The sequence below is a fragment of the Pseudogymnoascus destructans genome (assembly GCF_001641265.1).
Source record: "Pseudogymnoascus destructans isolate 20631-21 unplaced genomic scaffold scaffold_31, whole genome shotgun sequence".
Classification (NCBI taxonomy): domain Eukaryota; kingdom Fungi; phylum Ascomycota; class Leotiomycetes; order Thelebolales; family Thelebolaceae; genus Pseudogymnoascus; species Pseudogymnoascus destructans.
The window spans coordinates 25,053-39,195 of NW_020167550.1; the positions used below are offsets into that span (position 1 = coordinate 25,053).

At 50.8% G+C, this 14,143-nt stretch overlaps 5 protein-coding genes across 5 annotated transcripts; 2 read left to right on the forward strand and 3 right to left on the reverse strand.

Moving 5' to 3' along the window:
• Positions 1-496: 496 nt before the first annotated feature.
• MCM5 (minichromosome maintenance protein 5) lies at positions 497-3,474 on the reverse strand. Its single transcript, XM_024472478.1, has 4 exons — positions 3,181-3,474; positions 3,005-3,131; positions 565-2,951; positions 497-513 (listed from the first exon to the last, which is right to left on the reverse strand). Exons 1-3 carry the CDS (start codon positions 3,318-3,320, stop codon positions 1,056-1,058), a joined length of 2,163 nt encoding a protein of 720 aa, XP_024320047.1. The 5' UTR covers positions 3,321-3,474; the 3' UTR covers positions 497-513; positions 565-1,055.
• Positions 3,475-3,615: 141 nt separating this feature from the next.
• On the forward strand, positions 3,616-7,800 carry VC83_08938 (uncharacterized protein). Its single transcript, XM_024472479.1, has 3 exons — positions 3,616-4,053; positions 4,106-7,037; positions 7,091-7,800. Exons 1-3 carry the CDS (start codon positions 3,819-3,821, stop codon positions 7,518-7,520), a joined length of 3,597 nt encoding a protein of 1,198 aa, XP_024320053.1. The 5' UTR covers positions 3,616-3,818; the 3' UTR covers positions 7,521-7,800.
• Positions 7,801-8,040: 240 nt separating this feature from the next.
• Positions 8,041-8,537, forward strand: VC83_08939 (uncharacterized protein; the record flags this gene model as incomplete). Its single annotated transcript, XM_024472480.1, has 2 exons — positions 8,041-8,243; positions 8,297-8,537. 2 exons carry the CDS (start codon positions 8,041-8,043, stop codon positions 8,535-8,537), a joined length of 444 nt encoding a protein of 147 aa, XP_024320052.1.
• An 11-nt stretch (positions 8,538-8,548) lies between these two features.
• Positions 8,549-9,319, reverse strand: VC83_08940 (uncharacterized protein). The gene is made up of 2 exons (XM_024472481.1): positions 9,033-9,319; positions 8,549-8,966 (listed from the first exon to the last, which is right to left on the reverse strand). Exons 1-2 carry the CDS (start codon positions 9,180-9,182, stop codon positions 8,742-8,744), a joined length of 375 nt encoding a protein of 124 aa, XP_024320003.1. The 5' UTR covers positions 9,183-9,319; the 3' UTR covers positions 8,549-8,741.
• A 399-nt stretch (positions 9,320-9,718) lies between these two features.
• Positions 9,719-11,940, reverse strand: VC83_08941 (uncharacterized protein). The gene is made up of 3 exons (XM_024472482.1): positions 11,429-11,940; positions 10,702-11,377; positions 9,719-10,640 (listed from the first exon to the last, which is right to left on the reverse strand). Exons 1-3 carry the CDS (start codon positions 11,849-11,851, stop codon positions 10,219-10,221), a joined length of 1,521 nt encoding a protein of 506 aa, XP_024320004.1. The 5' UTR covers positions 11,852-11,940; the 3' UTR covers positions 9,719-10,218.
• Between the last annotated feature and the right edge of the window lie 2,203 nt (positions 11,941-14,143).

The window sequence follows — 14,143 nt, forward strand, 5'->3', positions numbered from 1 at the left end:
CAAACCAAATCACACCACACTACACCACCCCACCCGCCGCACAAAATAACAACATCACCACCATGGCAGATAAACCCTCATTCTCCCCCGCAATCCCAATCCCCTACGTCCTCGACGTCTAAGCACGCACCAAAGCACTCCAATGCTACCTCGACCCAAACAACCCCAACTACCAGCCAGAACGGCAGCACCAGAACATCAGGTCTGTCATCAAGCTATATGAAGAGGGAAAGATTGACGAGCTGAAGCCTACTACTATCATTGATGGCAAAATTGCGCCGTATGAAGACTCATTCACTTCCAAGAGTGGAAGTTGGACTGAGGTGCGTTTTATTTTATTTGTCTAGTGTTAGGGGTTATGTGAAAGGCTTCTTCTAGGAAATCCTTGTGGGGGATGGAATGGGTCTAGGGAAGACCTACACAGCGATTATTATGTACTCATCTGACGACGCTGTAGAGTATGCTTTTTGAACGTGGTTCACTGGGATATTTACGATGACAGCATATGTTGCGCTGATGAAGGATGAGCGGTGACAAGAATCCATGACTGGTGAGAATTCATACAGATGAGAATCATAATCGGTGACAGACTGAGGATTGGCACCAGGCGCCTGTGATAGCATTGCGGCGGATCTCTGTACTCAAGTAATAACCAAGAGATCCATCCCTTTGCTCCAGTCGTTACAGGGAGACGTAGCCTTTACCCTCATGCCAACAGTTGTGCTTTGCCTCTTATATATTTGCTGAGGGAATAAAGGGGGCTTGTATCGCGAACAGTGCCGGAGACTATGTATGTTAAAAGTTTTGGCAGTCTTTAATCAAGACCCGGTGATAACTGGTATCTCATCTTATTATTCCTCACGATTGTGAACGCCGTATATAACCAGCATATCCCTCCATGACGCCTTCCTGCCCCAACCCCTTGTGGCATTATCATAGCCCATTTGTCCTCGTCTATCCTTCCCATGCACCATCCATCACCCCGAAAACCATCAATACCATCCATGTACATACTATCATCACACATCCTCTACAATCCCCACATGCCCGCCAATTTAAACCGCACTCCTGAAAACCTGCGACCCCTGGTTCCGGAATTGTACCTTCTCCCTCCGCTGCAGCACCAACAGAGCCCTATTAAGCCCCGCCTCCGTGTACCCCTTCCGCTCGACAAACTCCCTCTTCAGCGTCGCCAAACTGGTACTCCACCCAAGAGGCAGACGCCTCTTGAGCTCAACATCCAGCTTCAAGACCTCCTCATTCAGCTCCTTCGATCCCTGGCTCTTCCCCTGGTTAACCGCATCCATCGTCGACGCCAAGAACAGCCTGATCGCCTCAGAAACATGCTCCGTAGTCGCCACAGGCGAGAGCGTCATCTTCGCCAGCCCCTCGGAAATACGAATGATAGCCTCCAGCTGACGGACCGTGATGGGGATGGAGCTGCGCTGGTTGCTCTCCAGCTCGCCGGCGTGGACCTGCTTGCGGAGCTGCACGAAGTGGCTAGATAGCTTCTCAGCCGCCTCGGGACTGAGGCGCGGCGCGCACCGCGTCTTGCAGTAGTTGATGTACCGCTTCATCTTGTCGACGGGGATCACGGACTCCACCTGGTCTTCGGCGCCGCGGCCGCCCATGTGGATCCCCATGACATGCTTGGCGATGCGTTCGTCACGGCCGCGCTCGTGCTCGTCGCGCACAATGAAGATCATGTCGAAACGCGAGAGGATGGTGGTTTGGAAGTCGATGTTCTCGCCGGGGCTCTTGAGGTCGTCGTAGCGGCCGAAAATTGGGTTGGCGGCTGCTAGCACGGAAGTCCTGGCGTTGAGGATGGTGGTGATGCCGGCTTTGGCGATGGAGATGGTTTGCTGCTCCATGGCTTCGTGGATTGCGACTCGGTCCTCGTCGCGCATCTTGTCGAACTCATCGATGCACACGACGCCTCCGTCGGCGAGAACCATGGCTCCGCCTTCGAGGTAGAATTCACGGGTGGAGTGGTCGCGCTGGACAGACGCCGTGAGACCAGCGGCGGAAGAACCTTTACCGGATGTGTAGATGGCGACTGGGGCAACCTTCTCGACGAACTTTAGCAGCTGGGATTTGGCCGTTCCCGGGTCTCCTAGAAGCAGAACGTTGATGTCGCCACGAAGTTTCATTCCATCCGGCAGAATTTTCTTAGAGCCGCCAAAAAGGAGACATGCAATCGCCTTCTTAATATCTCTGTTTCCGTAAATTGAAGGTGCAATGCAGTCCGCTAAGACGTTGTAGAGGTCGGGCATGCGGCTCATCTCGAGGAGCTCAGCCTCTTCCTCTTCTGTCAGGGTGGAATTTCCTTTGGCTGTTTGGTCGACGTCGCTGTCGATTCCAACTGCTCTTAAGTAAGGTGTTCTAATTGCTACAGCTGATGTGGTTGTAGCGGCCTTGGAAGCCTTTGATTGAAAAATAGAGCTGATGCCCGTTATTGTGCATCTTGACCCAGGAACAACGCGGTTTGTAAGATAACGATCGGCTGAGATGAGAACATGTCGAGGAAGCTCTCCCACCGGAACTTGGTCAGGAGCTTCCTGGAGCTTGAGGATCTGTTGGTCCACGAATTGGCATTTCTCGTGGACGATAAAATATGGGTCCATAGGACAGTTGTCAGACACTCCATCCCGACTTCTTCCACAATTCCTAGGCAATGTGACACCTGCAAATCCACCTCCAACTGATATGGTTTGTGTGTGCGAGCAATTCTTGCATTGGACATGGACCACTGTCGACTTTGATGAGAGTATCGAGGCACCGATGACAATGCCAGGAACCCTCACGAGCTGAGATATCTTTACGGCGTTAAGATCACGGATCGAGAGCTCCGCGGCGTTAGAGTGAATGAGAAGTTGATGTTCGGGAAGGTCAATTTTCTTTTGGGCTGCGTATATACTCCGGTGCGTGCAGTTTTTGAGGGCTGCTTCAAACTGGGAGCCAGTCAGTATTGCAAACACTATGTGAGATAGGGAGGGAATAATACCAGAGGAATAATCTCTGCGGGCTCAGTGACCAGCTTGTGTGCGAGCTCTTCGTTGAATGAGATCAAATGGCCGATATCGACGTCACAGAAGTATTGTTTCTTCATCACATTTGCGCGAAGTTGGTCTCTGCGCAAGGTTAGAACATGAATATGAGCTATCCTAGTGAGCTTCTTACCTGTAAATAAATGCGGTTCCTAGTTGGAACTCCAGGATGAATTTTTGCAGTTTCAACAGGATCTGCCCGCGAACTTCACCGTCTTCTTCGCCATAGTTTGGCTGGTACACGCTCGTCGTATATACCGATTGGCGATCCATATTGCGGGCCTTATGAAAGTATGAAATCAACAGTATAGTCCTCGTTGGCCCTGGCGCAAAGGTCGTAAAGTTGAAGCGTTAAACCGTTGATGTTGGAGGAGATGGCGGGGGTGGCACAAGGGGGAACGCGTCTTTTGAAAGGGAGGATTTAGAGTCTTGACGCGACGCGATTTGTCGCGTAAAGTGGCTGCAGGAGTGACTTGTCAAGGCAGTTCTTCAGATGAGGCTGTGCGGCTAAAATGCGCTACGGTGACCCAGGTCCGTCAATAGAGCAAGACAAAGGGACAAAGTCCATAAGTTACCAGGAAATATAATAGAGCCCATTGTACAGCCTATACAACTTCGTGTCGCACTCTACGCCTATATTCGAAGTGCACAATTCTTAATTCTTCAATATCCAATTGCTAGGTATGGCGCCTCGGTGACGGATCGCTGGATGTCAACAATACCGGAGAGTAGCAGCTCTTGCGCGGCCTCGGTGGCCTCAAACTCAACGCCATGTCCGCCTCAAACCCTCGAAAGTCCCCCGGGAGTTCCACGTCCCCGCTATCTCATGGGCAAAGCCAGAGCGAATATGCGTTCCCGCGATACGATCCTCCCTCTAGAAATAGCTCTACCACCCGCTACAACTCCCGGCGCCTGTCGACGGCGAGCTCCGTAACGTCAATAGGAGGGGCCCTGGACTCCTCGTCAGGACCGTGGTCGGAAACAGTGAGAGAAGCAGGACAGAATGGTGGGCTGACCGCTGTGTGACGAGCTTGTTACAGCAGCTAACAATTCTTCAGCTATATCGACACTCCTGCAGCCGCCAATTGTGAGAACAGGCCTAATCGCCCATACTTCAGCTCCAGTGTCCAGTGCGCATAAACCACCGACCGCTCGAGATATCCCGCCAGTAACGCTCACAAATATCCCCCATGTTGATCCGGCGGAATTCAAGCCGTATCTGGCGCAGATTAGCGCACTCTCGGACTCCCTACAGCGGGCGAAGGATAGCGAAGACGAGGAGGGATTGCGGATAATACGACGGGGGGGTAATAAGAGTGACGAGTTTGCGGATTTACTGGAATCAAACGATAAAGGAGAGCCAGATATATCGAGGCAGTCGTCCTTGGCGTCATTGTCATCGTTGACACCCAATGATTCGCAATCACCCAGAAGACGTTCAAGTGCTGGACCTGGGAAACGAGCCGCCCAAGGTCCTGCGCCCCTCGCGACAATACCCACCGTTTATTTCGACGATGACTTTCGTCTTGAGAATCCTCGAATTTTTGACGTCGTCAGCGAACGGTCGGAAGTCGTCCGACCAGCTCCAGGGGCGCCAGAAGAGCGAAAACAGTCAAACGGAAATGTAGCCGGCCCCAGAAAGGCTCTGGCGACAAACGCAATATTACAAGAGAAACTATCGTGGTATATGGACACAATCGAGGTGCACTTGATTTCCGCAATCTCGACTGCATCCTATTCCTTTTTTGCTGCTCTCGGCTCGTTGCGTGAGCTACACTCTGAAGCTGCAGATTCCGTCGCCAGAATAAAGCAGCTGCGTGACGAGTTGGACGAACTTGACAAGGAGATGGCATTGGGAGGCATGGAGATTGTCAAGCAAAGACGTCGACGAGAGAATCTCAAACAGCTGGCAGATGCCGTTCAGCAGCTAAAGTCCGTCGTAGCTGGCCTAGGCCTTTGTGAATCCTACGTCGAAAGTGATGAGGTGGAGCGAGCACTTGACACGATAGATGCCCTTGAGAGGCTTATCCATGGCGAGCAGCTGCAAGGAGATGCCAAAGTGCTGGATGTTCCCGTGCAGGACCAACTGCGCGACCTTTCAGGGGCAACAGCTTTACAAGGAGTCGACAATGATCTCACTGTTCTGCGGTTTCGAATTGGTAAGACATTTGAATCGAGATTTATCAAATCAATGCTTAGCGACATCAGACAACACATTGAATCCACGCCGGTCAACGATACCCTACAACGGTGGAGCAATGCTTCACAAAGGACGCGGGGCGGGCATAATCGCGAGAAGTCCGCGTTTCCTTCGTACTTGACGACGAACAACGAGTTCAGAGCCGATCTGTTATCAAATATCAATGGTCTCTATCGGGCTAACCACACATCTTCGGCTACGACAGCATATCGCGATGCTGTCTTGCACGAGATAAAATCGATCATCAAACGGCCATTACCTAGCTCCAATGACGATGATACGGATTCCGTGATGTCAATGTCTACTGTGGGGGGAAACAAACCACGCAGCCAACAAGACAGATCTGCTATCCTGGCTCGCAATTTACGGAATTTAGATCCCGAGTCAGCTGAAGAGACTCTGGTGAAGATTTATATTGGTGTCGGAGAAACCCTGAGGAGAGTGGGAACTCAAGTGAAGGTGCTACTTGATGTAACAAGTACATTGGATGGATCATCACCGGGTTCGCCTCCTCCAGGGTCGCCTTCAATAGGAGGACCCAGGTCACCCCCTCGGACACCAAATCTTGGGTCAATTGAAGACCGTGTTAGCGGTGGCAAGGCGACCGAGGAAAGGAGACATATACAGGAGGAGTTACATCAAGCCCTCGACATGTCGAATCTTCTTGGCCAAGTCGTGGATATTGCACAGAACCAGATCGTCAAGGTACTCAGAGTCCGCACGGAGCAAAGCGTCCGCCAACAGCCGACACGATTCCTGCGATACTTCACGCTCAACCTTCTCTTTGCCAACGAATGCGAAGCTGTATCAGGCAGGAGCGGAACAGTTCTGAAGAATGTCGTGAACAATCAGATCAAAGACTTCATACAACTCCTCAGCAACTCGCAGCAGCAAGCCCTAGCTCAAGGAATGGACGCCGACCTCTGGGCCGCAAAAGACTTCACCGAGAGCGACGGCGTCTACCTAGAACGCATCCTCGAAGGCAGCGATCGCGACCCCGCCGCCTGGAGCATCGGCAGCAAAGTCTGGCTCCCCTACGACGAATCCAACGACTCCACCCTCCCCGACGGCGCCCCCACCCCCGCCGACCCCTCCCAAACCGCCTCAGCGCGCGAGAAAATCCGCCCCGCAACCATCGAGGCAGAGACCTTCCTCCTCCCCGCGTCCGCCATCATCTGCCTCCGCGGCCTCTCCCCCTACCTCGAGCTCATCACCGGTATCCCCTCTCTCACCTCGGATGTCTCCCCCCTCCTCCTCGCCTACATCCAACTCTTTAACAGCCGCTGCACGCAGCTCATCCTCGGCGCCGGCGCCACTAAGATCGTCGGCCTCAAAAATATCACAACCAAGCACCTCGCGCTCGCCTCACGCGCCCTTGGCTTCGTCGCAACGCTGATTCCGCACCTCCGCGAATTTGTGCGTCGGCACCTCGGCGCCGGCGCATCGGCTGCGGGTCTAATGGGCGAGTTCGACAAGGTGCGCCACGTGCTGCAGGAGCACCAGGCGAGCATCTCAGAGAAGCTGGTTGAGATTATGGCAGGGCGCGCGACGCTGCATCTGCGCGCCATGCGGGCAATTGTATGGGACGATGATTCCGCAGGGGACAAGGCAGTGAGCGCGTACATGGATACACTTACCAAGGAGACGGGAACGTTGCATAGGGTGCTGAGTAAGCATATGCCTGAGGAGACGGTGTTGGGGATTATGGAGCCGGTGTTTGGGAGTTATAGGGAGCAGCTGGGGAAGGCGTTCCGAGAGGCTCCGGTGACGACGGAGAGGGGGAAGGAGAGGTTTGTTGCCCCGATGCTTTTATTGTGTGCGGATTTTACTAACAGTCATCCAGAATGCTCCGTGATGCTCAGCACTTCGCCGCTAAAATCAGCAAGCTTGATGGCGCTGGCGATTTGGGAGAGTCTATTCTCACCACGGCGACGAATAGGACGCTTCCTGTTGCTGAAGTGTCTGCTGCCACTACAGCCGCTGCGGTCACCGAGGCTGCGGCCGCAACGAGCCCCGAAGCGCCTCTGCCGCCTACACCAGTAGTGGAGATCAGTGGATCCCCGCCTAACCCGCCATTACCGATTTCACCTGACGAAGTTGTAAATGAGGTGGTGAATGGGGATGTAGCTGTAGCGAACGACGCGGTGGAGAGCGAGACCCTTATTATCGAAAGCCCTGGTGTGGAGAGCGAGGAAGCTGCGGAAGTGGAAGGAGAGACCGAGTCGGGGATGAAGGACGGGAAAGATGTGGAGGAGAAGGGCGCGAAGGCGTGAGATGGTCCATGAATATTTTGGTGTGGATGAGGATGAGACGAGGATTTTTGTGTATTGTAGATACCACCGATGATACGAGCGAGGTAGTTGTTTGTGACGGAGTAGCTGAAAATATAGATGAGGGATTGAACTATGGTATGGCCTTCATTTCCGTCTTATTTGTCTTGGGCTGAGCATGGGATATTGATCCGTGTGCAGACATACTAACCCCCCCTCCCACGCCACTTCCCACAAATACCACATCTGTACCCTGCACCCTTGACGTTTATTTAACCTTTGGACTTTAACCGCCGGATAGCAATTATGCGTATCCGCCCATCAAAGCCAGAAGCTCCTGCCCATTATTATATATTTTTATGTAGGTGATGACTCACTTAGAAATCGGACGCACAGCGGAGCTAACAAGCCTTTTGACTATTACCCTCTTTAAGAAGAGCCAACGGCCTCTACCCATGTCCGTTCCGCCGTACACTCCCAATATGGAATCGATCCCACTGCCAAACGAAATAATCTTCCAAATATGTTCTTACCTATGTTCTCACTGCAAAAATCCAGGAGTATTCCCCAACTCGAATACCACCGAGGCCCGCATCGCAAAGGTGGCGCTGGCGCGTATGTGTGCCGCTCGTCAAATATATTGACCAGGCACTGCTCTATCCCAAGTCCGACAGTTCTGTCGGCACAGAATGACTGGAGATGCTGCTGCCACCTTCGATTCGAAGGGTGCATTTTACTTATGTGTACAAGAGCTGAAGATTTGATATACCTTGCGTCAGTGGCACCAGGGAGTTTCCCCAAGCTTGGGAACGTAACGATGGTCTCGTGAGTCCGATACCACCGGAGACAGTGGAGGAGATCGAGCACATGAAGACGGTGGAACCTGCCTTTGCTGACGTTGGCGTGCATGTGTCGTGGGAGGAGAACTTGATGGGTCCGTTCTTGTACACTGCGATTCCGGGGGGGACGCCGGGCTTAACGGTAACTTGTGTGCCATCTGCTCCTCAGCCACTTCCTTGACATGAAGGAGTAATAAAAGTGAAATACTTTTTATATTAGAGTATGCAGACACTAAAATACATAATGAGCGTGAAGAGCATGAAGAGCAACAACCGAATCCTCTACACATCAAATAATAAGGAGTGACAACGTGCAAACAAGCTCAGCCATAATCCCCAAGCACCAACCATGCATCCAGCCCTTCACCCCCCTTTCTGGAATACTCTAGCAGCTGCATCCGCACTCAGCAGCGTTGTGGCAGTTCCGCCCACACGACTGCTGCTGGTTGCATTGTCCCCAATCAGAGCACGTGTTCCAGTCTCCAGATCCATCACCACCAGCAGTCCAGCACCATTGTCCGCCATCACGGCAGACTTTCCAGCAGCGGCCTTTGCCGAGATCACATCCGAAAGGGGCAGTGGAGACACAACCGCGAGCGGTGAGGGGATTCTGTGAGGGAAGGGAGTTAGTAATTTGCCATTTAGGTATGTCTAAGGAAATCCGGATTTTACGTACGAATTTATCGGAGGAGCGAGCCCATTCTGTGCCTGGGGGTGGCATGGAGGAGTTGGAGAGGTCGGGAGCGACGCCTGTGTTGCCGGCGTAGGAAGCTGAGAGGACGCCGGTAGCTTGGATAGCGAGGAAGAGGATGCTGGTGAATTGCATTGTTGCGGTTGCTTGTTAAGGCGTATTTGGGTAGTTAAGTGATTGATGTTCTAGATTGTATTGGAGAAGCTGACGTAAGTGTAATGATGAGAAATAAGAAAAGAGGAATGCTTGGGAGTTTTATACTTTTCACATCGACCGGACTCTTCATTACCGGCATCTGCAAATCTTCCTCATAGCTACTACCTACCCTATTAGGCTTTGCTTTGTGTAAGTCTGACTGCTCCCTATACGAGGAGGATTTGCCAAGAATCTCAAAATGCAGCTCTCAACGAATCTAGATGTCTCGCATCATCCTCGACATCTGGGGGCTAAACAGAACAAGCAACCAAGGCCATTGCTATCTTATTTTCCACAACGCACCTGCTACAATCGATTGCACAACAGATTCGGCTTCTATAGATCTCACCCGGTGAGATAACTGCATCTCCATGTTAGTTTAGCGTCACTTTCGCATCCTTTTCATATCGGCACTAAAACTTTGGCTGCCTTAGCTTAATTACCATATTAAGGGTGTATTGCTCTTATTTCCATGTAATTCGGCAGTTGTGAGCCATTACTACAAGACTCGAAGTGCAAAGGTGCTACGTCAAAACTATAAGAGAGTTAAGGGTAGAACAAAACGGCATGACTGCGTGAGCGGACAACGAATCAATACGACGGTCGTCAGGTGCTGTGTATATTAGCCATCACATAAGCGCTTAAGCATAACACCGCGGGTGGATCTGGCCGTTTTAAATCTCATCCTGTGCGATTGCCGATCGGATCCTCCCAGCGACGTCAAGCTAAAGTAGCGTCACGATGTAGGGAGGACCGTTGTTGCGGCTAAGGTAGATATGAGGTAGAGCGCTGTGGGCTAAGACAGTGGGGTTCTAGGCTGGGTGATAAGTGGCTAGAGTGGGAGCGAGGGAGGTGAGCGGTGTTTGGATAGTGGCACATTTGAATTCGACGCATGACCAATTTAACCCTAATCAATCTCCTGCATTAAACTAATATATAGAATCTTACATCTGCCTTCTAAAATAGTAAATAGCCCTTATGATCGAGGGAACAACGAAGTATGAACCCCATTGCCGGAACCCAACGTAAGATGCAAGTTCTCAAGCCATGGCTTCGAATCCCTGCTCTCAATTCTCTCAAATTCCTGCACCATCCTCACCAACGTATAGCCTGCTTCCGTCAAAGCAAATTGCTGACCAACACAGATTCTGGGCCCGCCGTTAAATGGTAGGTACCCCCAGCCCACCCGCAAGTTCTCCCAGCGCTCAGGCTTGTACTCATCGGCATCTTCTCCGTAAATGTCTTTCCGCCGATGCATTGAATATAGATTATAGGCTATAATCTGGCCTTTGGCCACGAATATTGGAGCGCTGCCATCAGGTCCACCGCCCACTGGCAGGGTTGTGTCTTTGTTGGCATAGCGGATATTCTGAGGTACTGAGGGATATAAACGGAGAGCTGAGAGAAAGGTTAGGCTAGATCATAGGTTGACTTAGTGTTGTTTGGTACGACAGCTTACATTCATTCAGGACATGTTTCAGATATCTCATACTACGCAAGGTTTCATAGTCTGGTCTCTTCCCTTCCAGCTGATCAACCTCGTGTTTTACCTTGGCCCAGACGTCTGGGCGACGAGCAAGGACGTGGAAAGTATTGCTGAGTAGACCGGCAGTGGTATCTCTACCAGCAAGCAGGATATTGAGAATCTCAGAACGGATCTGGATGGGATCATCTGTAGCTAGAGCGAGCTCGTTCATGAAGATATACTTTCCTTTCTGCTTCTCATCCTCAACGTTTGTTTTCCCGCTCGCCTGACTCTGTCGGCGGAACTCAAGCGCCTTCGCAACAAACTTGTCAATGAAGTTGTGCACACGCACACAAGCAGTATCAAACTTTCTGTTGCGGTAGAACCAGACGAAAGGGCCGAGTCTTAGACGGAGATTTAACTCCTTTTGGGCGAAGTCAAAAGCCTCACCGAAGAGCTGCTGCTCGGACCCAGGAGGGCTGCGAAGAATATCAACAGACTCGCCCATGAGAAACTCGGTGGCGCTGTCAAGGGTAAGCTGGTAGAACAGTGGCTGCAAGTCGATGGTGGATCCGTCTCTAGGCATTTTGGCTATCAAATGTTGAATGTGCGATTCAAGGGTTTCAAGGTCAGCTACATGGACCCTAGCAAAGCTGGGGCGGACGAGTGCCTCCCAGACGTCAGCGGAAGAAAATAGTTTTTATGACGAAGAGGTCCATACACGAGAACGTTCCCAATGCGTGCCATCAGAGGTGAAAATGCCATGGCCCAACAAAGCTCCCAGTCCTCTGTGCCTCTTACCAATACCGAAGTCATGGAACTGCGTGGCTAGAAGCGCCTTAACATTCTCGGGTTCAATAGTGGCTATTGCAGGCTGGCTGAGAAGTACTAAAGAAAAGGTGTTGCCCATCTCCCTATGCAGCCGTAGCGAAGTTGGGAGCATCGTCCGGGCTTTCATATCAGCTGCCATCGCCAAAAAGACTTTATAGCCAATAATGCGTTCGGTTTGTGGGAGCCTGGCTGGTGGTTTGCAACCCCGCGCTTTGGCAAAACGGCTCCTTTGTATCAAGGAGATGACATGGCGGACGAACAAAAATGCAGCCACACATGCCACTGCAATTTTCACAAAAAAAGAGTCGACCATCTTGCTGACTTCCAAATGGTGATGTTCAATAGGTATAGTTTGCGCCGCGTTAGTAGGCGGTGTAACTTTTGACAGGCAGCCGCGAACTATATAAAGGGAAAGTTGTCATTTTGGCCAGGGTATAAAAATGAGGAGTATGTGGCATTTCATCGGCATTCCGTCGTTTTTTTGGGTCCGTGCCGAGGTAGGTCAGCACAGGCCGAACATGTGGGAAAACGAAACGCTCATGAGACGTCGACCTGCGCTTTTAGCCCGGTCCAGTTAGGTGAAGCGCTAGAGCTGCGGGTGAGGATCATGAGGATAACTAGCTAGAATATCTTGAAAGCCAATTCTCACCTCTCCAACACCGACACCGTGACCCCGAGCCCACAGATATGATGCCTCACATGCTAAAAACTACTCAAACTACTCAAACTACTCAAACTACTCAAACCTCTTGTCAGCTACATTCTTCCCGTCCAATATTTGAAGGGCAAAAAGCTATGAAATGCAGAAAAATTAACCCCTATATTACACACTTCCCCAAGTCCCCTACAACATTCCAGCACTCCCACTTGTTTTGTTCCATATTGGTAGTAGAAGCCCTGGCCTGGATCTCGAAACATTCCCGCCTTGTCTCTAAGGTAGATATTTCCAATAACCCAAGATTCATGCCCGAAATATTGTGTAATAGGAGAATGCGAGGGGTGTGGCTGGTCGTGATCCGGGATATTCCTACGAAGCCGTGTCAGAGCTTCACTGGGCACGATACGCTAGGTATGTCACACCTAACGTATCGTGTTACTTGAGGCATTTGTGTTTCTTGTTGGAGCTGATTCATATACCAAACCAGTCCTGCCAGAGGAAACGCCCGAACCCAACACATGCCCAGAATCTCCAACATCCATCTATTCCCGTGCCTCCGCTGTGAAATTAATTCAACCTTAAGACAAGAAATCTATGTGCATCCTATCGTTTATGTAGCGTTCGGTAAAGTACAAGTTAGGAATTAATTGCAATTAGGTCAGCTTGAGTGGAGACTATTTCCTAGGCGGGGATGCGGGGTAAATGAACCAGATCCAGCGGTCCTTGCTCAGCGGATAAAAATCGGCTGTAAACTCAACTCTCGGATATTAAGGTTAACCAGCTGTTGAAGGCAACCGAGGGTGTACCGGGCCAGAGAAACGGTCGTAATCTCTCACGCGTTAACAACCCCCGACGATGTTCAGCTCTATGATGTTCCAATCCAACAGGAGCTGGTAAATCTCCAACAACACGTTTGCTGACCTAAGGCTTACAAGGTAACAGGTGTATGGGCGCCTGACCTTAGCTACATTAACGGCCGATTTTATCTCGCGTCGATGACACGATTCAAAGCCAACTTGATCCAAGTCTCTTCCATGATCCAAATTCAGGGAAGACATACCTGAACCTTATGGCCCCTAATAACAATATCAACCCTCTATGGGGTATTTATCAATGTGAGGTCAGCTTGAAGACTGGGAACTGTGTTGGAGAATACGTTGGCTTATGGAACGGAACCCTCCCTCACAACAGCTCAGCAAGAGATGAAGGGCCCAAGACGTTTTTGAAAGATGGGTTCTACTACTTACTCATTGCAGAGGATGGCACCGACGACCTCCATAGATCTACGATCGCAAGATCGCACTCACCAAAGGGGCCGTGGACTCCAGCGCCAAATAAAGCAGAAGTCGTTGAATATGACATTCTCAGCCTCCTTACTTCCGACTACCACACCTTTAGGTTATCTGCAATCTATCGGTGTCTCTATTTAGCCAGCGGATGTCGAAGAGGTCGTCGCCGATGCCGAGGATGACGACGGTTTGGAGGGAGAGATTGCCCTGAGCGAGTTCCAACATCAAGATATAGGGGTGCGAGGCTGTTTGAACCAAACAGGAATGTGCTTTTATAGTACCTTACTAATGAACGGCACGTCCACAGTGAGCAACCAACCCCTTCAACCCAATCGTAGAAATTGCTGATCATGGCATACAGACAAGTCAGATCACCTTAAATAGCACAGTTATACCAACGGGTATCACTCTCATCATTCGTGCTACACCATTGAAATACTCGTTGGGCTTTCAATTATGTGTTGACCCGGTTGTTTGGATGTCAGACATAGCTTCGTCTTGGCTTGCCTTTGCACCTAAAGATTTTTTTGTTTTTGAAGGGGCTAGCTTTGCTTTGTTTGCAAGCGGGAATGGGAATCCGTGGCCATTTGATGCTCCATTGGTTGGTCTTAAGGAGGTCAATGAGGTCTATTTTGATGAAAACACTCCGGATTATGAT